General features: G+C 42.8%; 1 protein-coding gene and 1 long non-coding RNA gene across 3 annotated transcripts in view; one reads left to right on the top strand and one right to left on the bottom strand.

The window, feature by feature from the left end:
• ak5 (adenylate kinase 5) overlaps positions 1–12,780 on the bottom strand; it is a 75,447-nt gene that overhangs the window by 38,926 nt on the left and 23,741 nt on the right. For both annotated transcript variants that reach the window (XM_037083245.1, XM_037083244.1), the window contains exon 6: positions 3,585–3,776. In XM_037083245.1, the coding sequence (XP_036939140.1) occupies positions 3,585–3,776 (192 nt within the window). The remainder of the gene's footprint in view (positions 1–3,584; positions 3,777–12,780) is intronic.
• Positions 777–1,659, top strand: LOC119010789. Its single transcript, XR_005072058.1, has 2 exons — positions 777–843; positions 952–1,659. It is a non-coding gene; the product is annotated as an uncharacterized LOC119010789 (long non-coding RNA).

Below are 12,780 nucleotides of genomic sequence, written 5' to 3'. Positions count from 1 at the left end.
CTCTCTGAAAGGCTCTCGTGATTTGTCGTAGAGTAATTGAGTTTTTTTTCCTCCGAGCCTGTGATTGCAGGGGTTTGACGAACAAGAAGGTACAGGGAGCGACGCTGCGCCTATTGATCTCCACTAGGAGGAGAGTGGCGACAGCAATTTACACGAGAGACAATCCGTCAATAAGCTCTCCGAGTGTTCAGATCACTGGGCGAGGACTGCAGACTTCCTTTGCTGAGACTCAGCCAAGTCAACCTTGTTTTTTCCTAAACCAGTAAAATAAATAATAATAAAAAAAAACTGTTATGGGCCTCAAAAAGTGGGTCTCTCAATTCACCTTATTCCTCACCCCCATGACGCCCCTTACTACCCAGTCACCTAATTAGAACTGGTGTTTCCCACGGTAACAGTAACATAAACAAAACAGAAGTATCTCTGGTGAAATAAGAATAAGGGAGAAAAAAAAACGAGGTTTTCAGTTTTCAGTTAATACAAAATAGATACGTCACACAAACTAGTTTCACTGGATGAAAACGGCCAAACGTGAACAGGAGAGCGTTTCTGCAGTCAAACGATGGCAGTTTTCTTGCGAACCCTAAAAGATGTTGCTGCAAAACTCCTCCATCACACTCATGATCTTAGAAGTCTGACGCGGTTGCATAACAGGTTACATCACTGACACGATTTCACAGCGAAAACAAAACACTGCTCTGCTGTGGGAGTTACTCAAACTCCTTCACTAAAGAGGCGAAGCGCCTCAGCGCCGCTCAGTCAGCGCGGCGGGTCGTGGTTGGTCGGCTCCGCTGGGAGCACAGAGAGGATGTGCGGAGATGTGCAAAAGGTAGCAGGCTGCAGGTACCTTACCTCGACTTTTAGTTTTACATCGGTTCAAGTGGGAATAACAGAACAGTTTTAATGCGCAATGTCAACAATAGTCCAGTCATTTTTGTTTATATGCTGTAGGTTTCTCCTCGCAGCGACCTGGTGGGACGCTCGGTGGAACTACAGACTTGGACCATCTGCTGTGGTGTCATCGTTGAAAAAACCCCCGTCTGAAGTTTTTCTTAGCACAACTGTCTGTTGCCTTTGTCGGAGTTCAGCTTCTTGCTGAGGTGACTCATTTCATCACTCTGTCGGGAAAAGGCTGACACAGAGGCCTGCTGGGTAATATTAACCTCTGTTGATTACGGCGATCCAGCGCGTGTTTGTCTGTGGGAAGAGAGCTTCACCAAACTGGGAAGAAAAGAACAAATCCAACGCTGACTTGACTTGACAACTTTATCTCGGGGAAATTATTTATTTTCAGTCAACAGCCGAGACTAAATAGCCGCTTTAACTTTCCTCTTCCTTTGTTTGTTTGGGGGTGTTATTGTTATTTAACTGGAAGAAAAAGCTGCTGAGAAACGTTCCATTTACAAAACTTTGACAGCCGACAGCTGATTTAACAAGCTGTCAAAAATAATGGATGAATTGATCTGAAAATGTACGCAAACTTCTCCTAAAACGCCGATCACAGTGTAGGCCAAAGTCAAGTCAAAGCTTTTCAACAGATAAGCATGGAAGAGCATTTATGATCTCAGTTCGTAGCTATTTTGTTGTCATTTATACCTGAATACTGTGTTTTGGAGACAACAGCTGTATTTTTTGCATTTTGTATTTTTGACACATCTGTGAGTTGTTCACACTTTTTGTTCGCTTGTTTGTATGTATGCAACATAAAAAGGCTTTCTAGCAATGGATTTAAATATACACTTGAATTGGCACGTTAGCATTTTTAGTAATCATCAGTTTCAATCGCTTAAGTAAAACTGCCCCAACTTCACTAAATAACAAATATAGCAGATAAAATAAACTTGATTTCTGATTCTAAAATATGAATGTTGTCTGGTTTCTTTCCCTCCTATGATTGTTAACTTACACTCTGGGCTTTGGACCGTCGCTTAGACAGTGCAAGATATTTTATACCATCTTGGGCGTGAAAATGTGTGATTTTCTGACATTTCCTGGACCAACAAATGAATTAATTAGTCAAGACTATAATAGTCATGATTAGGAGATAACCTATAGTGAAATAATTCCTAACAGGGTGGAAGAACTCATTAAAGCTACTCAAATGGCTTTAATTGAGTCATTTTTGTGTACTATGTGTATTTTACTAGTACATAAGCATGCATTACATTGCGTAGTCTACACATGATTGAGTACTGAGTACAGTTTGGATCAATATCTAAACCTTTCACCTGTATATTTATAGCAGACGAGGCTGTTTGATCAGAAACGAGCCAATGAAAACCTGATACATGAACAAAACCGTGCAGCAGGCGAGGGTTTGAAGAGGTGGCACTGAGCGCTGAGCAGAACAGAAGAGGAGTTGGGGGTAATTTAGAAACAGAAACCTCTTTGATTGAATGCTATTGATTAAGCATTAAACATCAACGCTAATAAAGTAACTTCGGTCTCTTTCCACCACTACAGAAAGCAGAAGAACTTTGTCTTAGATTTTGCAAAGTGACGATTTAAACCAAAAAAATCTGTTCAAGAATACCAGTATAGAGGAGCACCCACTATAATAGGATGCATCTTGGCCTGCGCGTGCACTTCTACAGAAAAAAAAACAAAAAAAACAGATGGAGGAGTGAACGTACATTGAGGCATATTTCAGAAAAACACTGAAAACACATCAGAGAGAGGCGAGACTCATGGACCGTGAACGGTGAAGAAGTGAGAGAGAGCGGGGCAGAGGGGGCAAGACACGAAGGAAAAGATAGAAGAAATTGGAAAAGATATCACACAGGTGAAAATGTGTGTTTGTGCAATAAAAATCCAGACGCAGATTTAAATCCAGTGTGTCCCAGACTTGTTAAGTGTTGTTTGCTTCACTGCAGCATCGACCAGAGGAGGCTGCAGACGGGGGAGCGAGCGCTGAAAACACAAACTGCGGGCTCAGACTTCTGGAGGGCATCTCATTATATCTTCACTCTTTCCAACTATAGTATGAGAGCCGCTGGAGATTGCGGCGAGCGTTTGATTTTGAGATGCCCCCCAGACAACAATCTTAAAGCCCGTCCTTCTCTCAGCAACACGGCAGAGGGGTTATTCACTATTCCCTCTGCTGCAAGAAGACGACGCTGCGCTGAGACTCAGACAGATCAATAAGACTCCTACAAGAAGAGTGAGCAGCCACTTCCTGCAGGAGCCGATAGCTCTATTAGCACCCGCTTCACACATACCGAGGGTGACTCGATGCCCCTCTGCAACAAAGCACACATAGTAATGAAGATCCCAGTGGTCTCCAATTAACACTCGGTCCTCTCGTCCAGCAGGGACACACTGAATTTGAGCTCACAAAACAAGAAGGACAAACGGGAGCCTGCTGGGGTCTCACTTTTGTGAGATGCAGGATAATGATCAGTGTTGATCTTAAAGGATAGATTCACCCATAACTAAAAATGATCATTATCTTCGCGCCCCTGCTTCCTGTGTCATTATACGTGACAAATCCAGTACCTCCTGCGCTGGCGGTTGCCACTGGATGGAAAGTCGAGCAGCGGGACAATGAAAAACACAGTGCATGCACACTATCCCGCAGGCCTTACCGTAACTATAAGGCCCCTCTCCTGGAAGTATTTGACCAGAGGAATGGTGTTCTGTTTGAAGTTGGTCAGGCGGCGGTCGATGGCCTTGGGGTTGTCGTCCGGTCGCCCCTGCTGCTCGGCTCGTTTCTGCAGCCGCTCCTTCAAACGGTGGTTGGTGCAGGCCAGGAACACCACCAGGTCAGGAGTGCAGATCTATGAGGAGAGAGGAGACGTGGCAGACATGACGGGCGAAGCGAAACGGCTCTGATTGACTCTCATTCATATGTGAAGTGCACAATGGTAGCCGGAGGGAGCTCGGTCTCAGAGCTGCGCCACAGTGGTGGAACTAGAGAAGCAGCTCGGGGTCAGTCTCTTTCTTTAAACTGAATGCACTCGGGTCAAAATGTCAAAACTGCCATTCACGCTAGTATAAAGACTTCCCTCTCAGTCAGCTCTGAAGAGACTGGATATTATATTTCTTTTTCATCAGTTTCTTTTTTTGTATTTTTAAGTGAGTCCACCACCTGAATTTCACTGCACTGAATCGGTGTGGCGACGACCTGAGATCATGGGAATGAAAATAGCTTGAAGAGGCTCCACCGCGGATGCAACTTTAACACGGTTGGGATTACGAGTCAAACAAAATGACACTGTACTTTCGCAACAGGAGATAAGAACACCATTAGCTGCCACACACACGCAGATTGTCTTTGTGTTGTCAAAGTCGTTTTTTTTTTTTTTTTTTTTTTGTGACACAACCAACAGCGAGTGACATTTTAAGGTGCGATCACACGTGCAGCCTTTCTCTGTAACCGTGACGGCAGTCTTCTATTTAGAGACCAGACGTGAGGAGGAGCGGAAGGAGTTATGAAGTGCAACTCGTCAGCTCAAGACGCAGCATTCCCTCAAATCGTCAGCGTGTGTGTGTGTGTGTGTGTGTGAATAACGCTGTGATTATGCACTGCTCTTTGTTGCTATGGCTGCCACAGCCTTAAAGCTTCAGCTTCGTGGTGCGATTCACCTCCTACTGTGCTGCACACGTTTAAACAGTTTGATCCTGAGTCTGACTGATGCGCACAGATCTCAGTATCGTCCCTCAAATGTGGTTATAGGATATTTTAGTTCCATTCCATTTTCTGTAACCACTTATCCTTTGCGGGCCGGACATAATCCCAGCTGACACTGCTACATTGGAAAAGTTGCTTGTTTATCACAGGACAACATTCACGCTCACATTCAAAACTACGGCCAATTTAGTCTGATTTACCTGACTTGCATGTCTTGTCTTTGGACTTTGGGAGGAAGCCGGAGTAGAGAGAACACTCAAACTCTGCAAAGGACCCCGCCCCACCCGGGTCTCCAACCCAGGACCTTCTTGCTGTGAGGAAACAGCACTAACCACTGCCCTCTGATTGATTTAACGCTTAAACATGAACATTTATTGCTCAAAATTATATCAGTGCGCTGAAACAGTAATAACTTATAACAATAACTTTTGCTGCTGGGCAGGTAATGCATAGTGGGTTTTCTCAGCTTTTATTGCAAAAATCAGCTGACCTTTGCTGGTGGAAACAATGTTGAGGTACGGCAGCCCTGAGGGTCAGAACGTAACAACATTTCAGAAATCACGACATTTCAGAGTTCGGACAGGGGGACATTTAATAGTTCGCAGAAGCAGCAGGAGGAAGGGTGTAGGAAGCTAAATAATGTTTTTCTGTGGATGGGGTCAGCAGCACAATGTGTTTGTGACACATACAAAAAGACAGTATCAGTTTAAGTGTGCGCTATCTTTAAAACAATTCCACCGCTTTCACTTGCAGTTCGACGGCCCTTCTAAAATCTAAATATTATATATATCCATCAAATGTTGTTCATTGCGGTGAACCTTTTGGAGAAGTTGACAGAATTTGACTCAACAATTCAGCAGGCTCTTATGTTTTTCATTTACTTCAGTTTTTTTCTTTTCAGCTCCCAAACGTCTTCAACCAGAGAGGGATAAATAGAGAGTGATTTTAATTATTCTAACAATTAGCGATCGGATTCTGAGCCAAGTTATCTTGTTCAGATAGGATTAACTACAACCGGCTTCAAGTGACTGTTGCCAAGGTATGACAACAGAAAACAAACAGTAACTATCCTAATTTGTAGGAAAAGGTCAGGCGGCAGCGACGGCGCTGACTGAGGCCTGAGAAATAGAGATTTAATCTATCACGCTCCAACGAGCTTCTGTTTCACAAAGCCCAGCACACAAAAACATTCCTTAGTAACCAACGCGTGCGTAAACTGAACAGGCTGACGCAAGCGCGGGGTATTTAAAGACCATTGAAGGATGCTGTTATCTAATGCGAAGCAGCATCACAGCAGAAACACCCTGGTTTCTATGGCTCTGACCTCTTCTGTGAGGCACCTCCAGATGTTTAGTGAAGTGTTGAATACGCTCCTCATCTTGAACCTGGCGACTACTCGGCGAGTTCACCACCGCCGGGAACTTTCCTCCATAAAAAAAACATCAAGAGCGGGTTATTCATATTCACCCACTGTCGTTTGTTGTCCTGCTTTGTTTGATGAAATGAGGTCCCCGGAGTCTGCATTTGATCTGGCGCACCGCCAGAGCCAAAAATAGCTCCATCGGTGTAGTTTACTGAGGTGAAAGCTTCTCAGTTTAAAGTCCTTTTTTAAAAGTTTTTTCTCCATCGCACTGTTCCTGTGGAGCAGCAACCATATACTACAGCTTTACAGGCTTATCATCGCTGAAATTACTCCGGAAGTGCGTTATCATCACATCACGTAAGACTATTTTCAAAAGCCCTTTCAGTACCGGTCGTTCTGCCGGTGATACCATCTCTCTTGCTTGAAAGCCAGGAAGGACTTGGTGGGCTTCCTCTCTAATCAACACACACAGATGCCTCAAAATGGTGCATGAGCAGGCAGATCTTCACCTGAACATGACAGCTAAAAAAGAAAAAAAAACTTTTTAAAGACGTTATGCTAATTGCACTCGATCAAAGACGAAAAAAAAAACATGACGGCAGCAGTTCAAACAATGCAATGCTAAAATGTGGCCTCCTGTTCTGATGCAGACGAACACCCTTCATGAGGCAAAATGTACTGTCGCCAGCAAATGTTAGCCTTTATTAACATCTTAAGGATGCCACATTCACGCATGCGATGTATTTTGTTTGATCGTAACCACTCTGTAAACTTTTCTGCATTGGGTTTTTGATAAGATTCGCGCAAAAATTGCTTAAAAAACGATCTTATTACTGCAGTTCAAACTTCATTTAATCACGACGGGCTCCTTCCAGACATTGCTCTTATTCATACCATTTAAGGTTGCTGTACATGAAGAAACAGCTGATTACAGGCATCCGTCCAGACTACTGTTTGCCTTCGGTTAATGTTATTTCTGCCCTGCCTCTCTAAGCATGCTGAGCTGCTGACGATCAGACGTCTCCATCCGTCTCCATCCGTCTCCATAAACCCGAGCGTTCTGGGGTCGTTTCCTCTTTATACGACATCTAGCAGTTCCCATGGAGGACTGCAGACTCTTCATCTTCAGACGTCTCTGGGTGGTTTGAGTGGCATTCATCTTACTTGTCCAAACGAATAGACAAGCAAACACATCATTTAAATCACTTTCTCTATCGGACCCAGTGGACGTTCATTATGTGTGGTGCAGGCAGCTCGGCTCACTGTGTGGCTGTAACGGCTGATTTCATTATCGATTCATCCGTAGATGAGTTTTCTCAATTCGATTCTCATTGTTTGGTTTGTAAAATGTGAGATTGTCCAATCCCTAAAACCCTACAGATTTTCAACTAAGGGTCTGTAGATATAAAAGGCTCATCAAAGATAATGAAAAAACAACAATTCTTGGTTACAGGTGGGCTGGCTAAAGAAGCAGCTATACAAACTCATAACAGAGTAAAATGCAACACAAGATATACAAAAATCGGAATAAAACAGAAGAGCAGGTGTTCAAACACAACATGTCAGCGTTAGTACTATCCTAATGATGCCATTCAAGTCAACAATGGATACAAATGTTCTCCATTAAAGCAGCCAGAGTGAAGTGACGCTGAAAAAAGGATGAACCTCACTCTTAACGTTTTTCTTGCTTATTCCAAGCGGACATGTGTCTGGTTGCAATGCCACAGAAAATGAAAGGAATTAAAACTTTCTCTCAATAATTAATAGGCTCTTTATAAGCTTGCTAAAAGCAGAATTACATAACATTACTGTCTTTGAAACTTTCTCCTTAAGCTTCTAGAAGTCTGTCTCGCAGGAAGAGGTGGCTGAAGCCATGTGCACTTGCAATATGCATTAATTAGTTCTTCTCAAAGCGTAATGTTTAATTTCTCTGGGGTGTTAGTGAGTGTGTCGGGAGAGTCCAGAGCGTCTGCTGCTGCTGTTTTGTCCTCTCCGCTACAACCATGGTTGATGAGCACTTACATCTGGCCTCACAACAATTTTCATGATCAATTACTGTCTTGATTTGTTTTTTTTATTGATGGGTACAAAATAGTGTTTTGTCTGACGAACAGTCCTTGGTGACAGTAACCAACGCTTGTTGGGCATTTTCCTTGATAAACCACTTTGTCTGATTGGCCAATTACCTACATTGATAGATAGATGTGCGTGTTGTGGATTTAGACACCTGCACAGAAGAAGATTGTGTGTGTGTGTGGCGGGGGAGAACAGACTGATGGACTGACACCATCGTAGTCGATAGAGGTGGAGGTAAAAAGGCTGCAGGGGAGGATCAAGGGATAGACGGTCTCTCCGGGCAGCTATAAAGAGGAGCAGGGCTGCTGTGCTGGCCCACAGGCGCGGCTCATAAATGGCTGCTGTGAAGTTGTAAAGGGCAAAGTAGCTGCATGGGGTGAGGGCGAGACTAATGAAAATGGATGCTGCGGGTCCCCAAGAGGATCACTCGGTCAACCCCAGAGCTCACACTGCGATGGGGAATATAGGAGCCCAAAATAAAGCGGTGGCGCTCCTCCAGCTTCAGATGCAGTGTCTTACTATTCCATCCATCTCCATCTGTTTCGGCCCCTCATCTTGAATTGCAGCAACTGCATCAGCATGTCTTCTTATGGTCTCTCTGTTAAGCTCCCCGCTTGGCCCGAGACCACAGAGGTGCCAAGAGAGTCCCAGTCTTAAAAGTTGCGCTGCTGCTAATGATGAAGAAAAACGTCTTCAAGAGCTCCACTGGGACTTTAACAACAGCATGACAGGTTAGCCTGGAGGAACATTTGTGATATAATTAGCTGGGGCTGTTTAGCGTCTGTCCACTATAAATAACATTGGTCTGTAGAGTTAGACAATCTATTGATGTCATTTTTCTAAGCATAAATGCCAAACCATTGCTTGTTTCTGTCTCTCAAATGTGAAGATTTCCTGCAATAATTTGTCTTCTATGAAAGATTCTGGTCTCTGGGTTTTAAATGGTTGTAAGGACAAACAAATCAATTGTAATACATCACCTTGAGCTTCTGCAACATTTTATAGACCAAATAATTATTTAATTCACCCAGAAAGTATTTGACAAATTAATCAGAAATAATCACTGATAAGAGCAACCTGCAACTATGAGTACAGTTTAGGCAAACCCCATCAAATCTTATTCAGTTAATGAATATTAATGTTCTCCCACTTTTCTTCCTAAGTCCATATGTTTCATTAATGTAACACCTTTTCGGTTCCTTGAGAGAAACTACCGCGACCTAGATGTAATGTGACATTACCAAGAGCAGATAACGTGGATTTGCACAAGATTTTATTCAGTCTTTGATAGGACAGCTGACTGGAGCTGGACGATCTTGTAAAGGACTGACACGAAGTTGTCAGAGCAAACACAAAGCTTTGTCTGTCAATCAATGTGGTAATCAAGGTCTTCCTTTCAAGATGAACAAAACCTGTGACCCTTGACCCCTTGTAATTTTAACACTTACCACTTACTATACAAAAAGTGGTTTCTATAAAAGTACATTAAGTACATACTCATTCATTGTCTGAGATCACGCTACCTTATTCTGCTCATTATGATACGAACCGCAGACTCTCACTGGCCGACAGCCACTACTGGTTTGTCAGGGGGCCATTAATCATCACTGTGTTGCCTCGTTCTGTGACAGATGTCAACATAATAGAAGACATAATAAGATATGATGTGTTAGTTGCTGAGCTTTAGACCGAACCAGGCTAGCTTTTGTTTGTGCTATGCTAAGATAGGCTAGTTGCCCCCTGACTCTGGCTTCATATTTAACACACACAAAGGCTCAGGTCACCCAAGAACGTTTAATTAGACTTCCAAATGTTTTCAGACCAAATTGATCAACTTACGATAGCATACGTTTTTCACAGGGGTTGTGATGCTCGAAAAATGTATCCACTGCTTTAGAGTTACTTCTTTTACAATGCAGGCAGTATAGGGAAAGTCCTTTTGGGTCCTTTTTTTCCCCTGGTAAAATTTTCTTCAAAGTGTTATGCTCTTCCTTGGGGCTTACCTTTACCAATAGGATAGTACATCCTGTATGAAGCCTGAGAGGTGAAAATAGGAAAAAAGTGGTGGAAAACCTGGTACATATAAATCTATATTTCCCCCTGAGTTCTGCCTCTCAGGCTATATATAGGTTGTTCTCGTAAATCTTATTGCTCTGAGGGATAATGCCACTGAAGGTGACTCGGATGAGCGTATCAATACTTTCATCAATTCACATCTTCTGTGGTGGCTGCACCGTAAGAGAATGGGGTTCAAAGAAAATCAGGCTGAGACAATAAGTGTGAATCCAAAAATAGGATTTTTTTGACTCGCAATAACTGCAACAAATGGTCTAATCCCCGACAACATGGCACCTAATTTGTCAAAGCATTCCACGGTTATTTTCTCTCGTTGCTCCTGAGCTGCACAGAAGCCCCTTTAATAACCAGTTGTCACTTAACTCCATTGTAAATCCCAAGGCTGCTGTATCCGTGCATTATTGGCTGAGAGGTCAGCAGCTCCTGTCCAATCATCAATGAGTGTATGAGCTGTTTTTGAAACTGTTGCTGGGACACGGTTATAAATACAACTGTATACACGTGTTATCTACATGATTTAATCACCAGTGAACTTCCTCCGATCCTTATCTAACCCCGGGGACACATTTGCAAACTGTCATCAGCTCCTTTTTGCAATCCTTTTACACAACAATTTAAATAACCTTGTGACAATAAAAACAACTATACTGCCCAATTTATGTGATTATCTTTTACGAAATGCAATTTACCAAATTACAAGATGAGAGATGGGACAACATTTTAATTATGAACAACAAGGATACTTTAATGGGAAAATTCCTGTCAGTGAGTCAGCCACAAACCGTTTATTTTTTTTCTATTTAAATTCTCAGCTGATGTGGGGGACGAAGAGGGTGGGTATGCTTAATCACATCAAATCTGCTACTTATTTGAAACAGCTGGAATTGCTGATAATAACCATAGTAATAGCTCAGTTGTGAGCTCTATCAATGAGGGGGGAGAGTGCGATTGTGTGGGTTTTGTATAGTTAGAAATCCCTCTCTCTGTACATGAGCCAGCCACATGTATCATTCGCTTTCTTTGTTTGGTCTCCCCGTGCAACTCTCAGACAGGGAACGTGCACTAAGTGGAATCTGCTGTCAGGCAACGTGGGCCGGGAGACAGCAGCAACCACATTACGGGCTCTCATTACGCCGAGACTTGGCTTCTCCACAAAAAGAGGGAGAGAATGTACAATTACCGGAGAGACGAGACACTATAACGAAGACATGAGAGGGGGTTAGCTTTCCACAGCGGTTAGTGTGATGAGCCTAAGAATCCATTCGCAATGCCTGCAACAGTTTGCTGTGCAATACATCAGGTTCAGCTGGCGATAGCAGCATGGACGGCTAGATGAACAACGTGGGGAATTTCCCCCTTGGTTACTGATGAAGGCAAATTAATAGCGATCTGAAGGTTTTTCTGATTTTACATGCTAGACATGGGTTACGACAGTAGCCAGAATAAATAATGGTGAAACAGAGAAAAAAAACTTAACCATCATCAACATGTGAGTGATAAACTACTGAGCAATATGCCGATATGACACTGTAAGATAAGAAACACAAAAATGTGAGGAGCTACTGAGGAGCAGGTAAGAAATGAACCGGGAACGACTTGATAGTTAATGATTCGTTAATGAGTAACTCCCCAGTAATTGTGATTTGAAGACTATTATGTAGCTACTAATGAGTTACTGGAGAGCAGACTGGGAGATCATATAGTAGTGAGTCATTACATAAAGATTAGTTCATTAATATCTGTGTATCAACATACTGACCACTTGTTTTTGATTAACCATGAACAAACCTCTGCGATCCATCTAGAAAATCATTAGCAGAAAAGTAAGTGAATATGCACAAAGACAGCAGCATTTAATTGCAGTCATCACAGAATGTAAATGTTAATGTCCCTCATATCTGCAGGCAATTATTCCGACTTAATTGTTTGAACCGTGACTCAAAATTTGACTCACGCTGGTTTATTATTTCACATTATTGTTTATAAAGAGCAAAGTCAGCGCGGCAATTAAAACCTTAACTGCAAACTGTGAAGCGAGATTCCCAAAGCAGACAGAGAGCATGAAGCAGTTATGGGCAATAATAGAGTGTGTGTTTCTATGTGCATGTGAGTGTGTCTCAGTTGTGTGTGTGTGTGTGTGTCTCTGTGTGCATTTTCTTGTGTTTGTGCTTTCCCCATAAATAAGTTTGTGCGACTCTATTCAGGAGTGTGCTTGTGCGCATGCTCTGCTATATAGTCACGCTGATCTCGATCTGTGTGTGAGGCTGTGTGCGCTTGTCTGTCTTTGTGCGTATGTAAGAACATAATTGATTGTGTGCATATGTTTGTGTGTGTATGTATGTGGACAAACTCAGTAAGTGGTGTGAAATGAGGACTGAGAAACGTGAAATGAGAGACAGATATTGCCCTCAGTGCCATTTGCTAACATTACTGACTGGAGCAGACGGACTCTATAGGGCCAGCTGATTGCCCGCGGCTGTCTGCGGTAACAAGCCATTTACATGTGTTAACTGGAAAGATGAGGAGATAAAGCAGCACCCCATCTTTTACTGAACGTTATCCCCTGAAGAGCCCTGCAGACTGTAATGCTGTTTGATAAATACATTCATGCTCCACTTCAATGCTTCCTACACGT

This window comes from Acanthopagrus latus, chromosome 21 (genome assembly GCF_904848185.1).
Source record: "Acanthopagrus latus isolate v.2019 chromosome 21, fAcaLat1.1, whole genome shotgun sequence".
In the NCBI taxonomy this organism is placed as follows: Eukaryota; Metazoa; Chordata; class Actinopteri; order Spariformes; family Sparidae; genus Acanthopagrus; species Acanthopagrus latus.
This window is presented reverse-complemented; position numbering and strand designations above follow the sequence as displayed.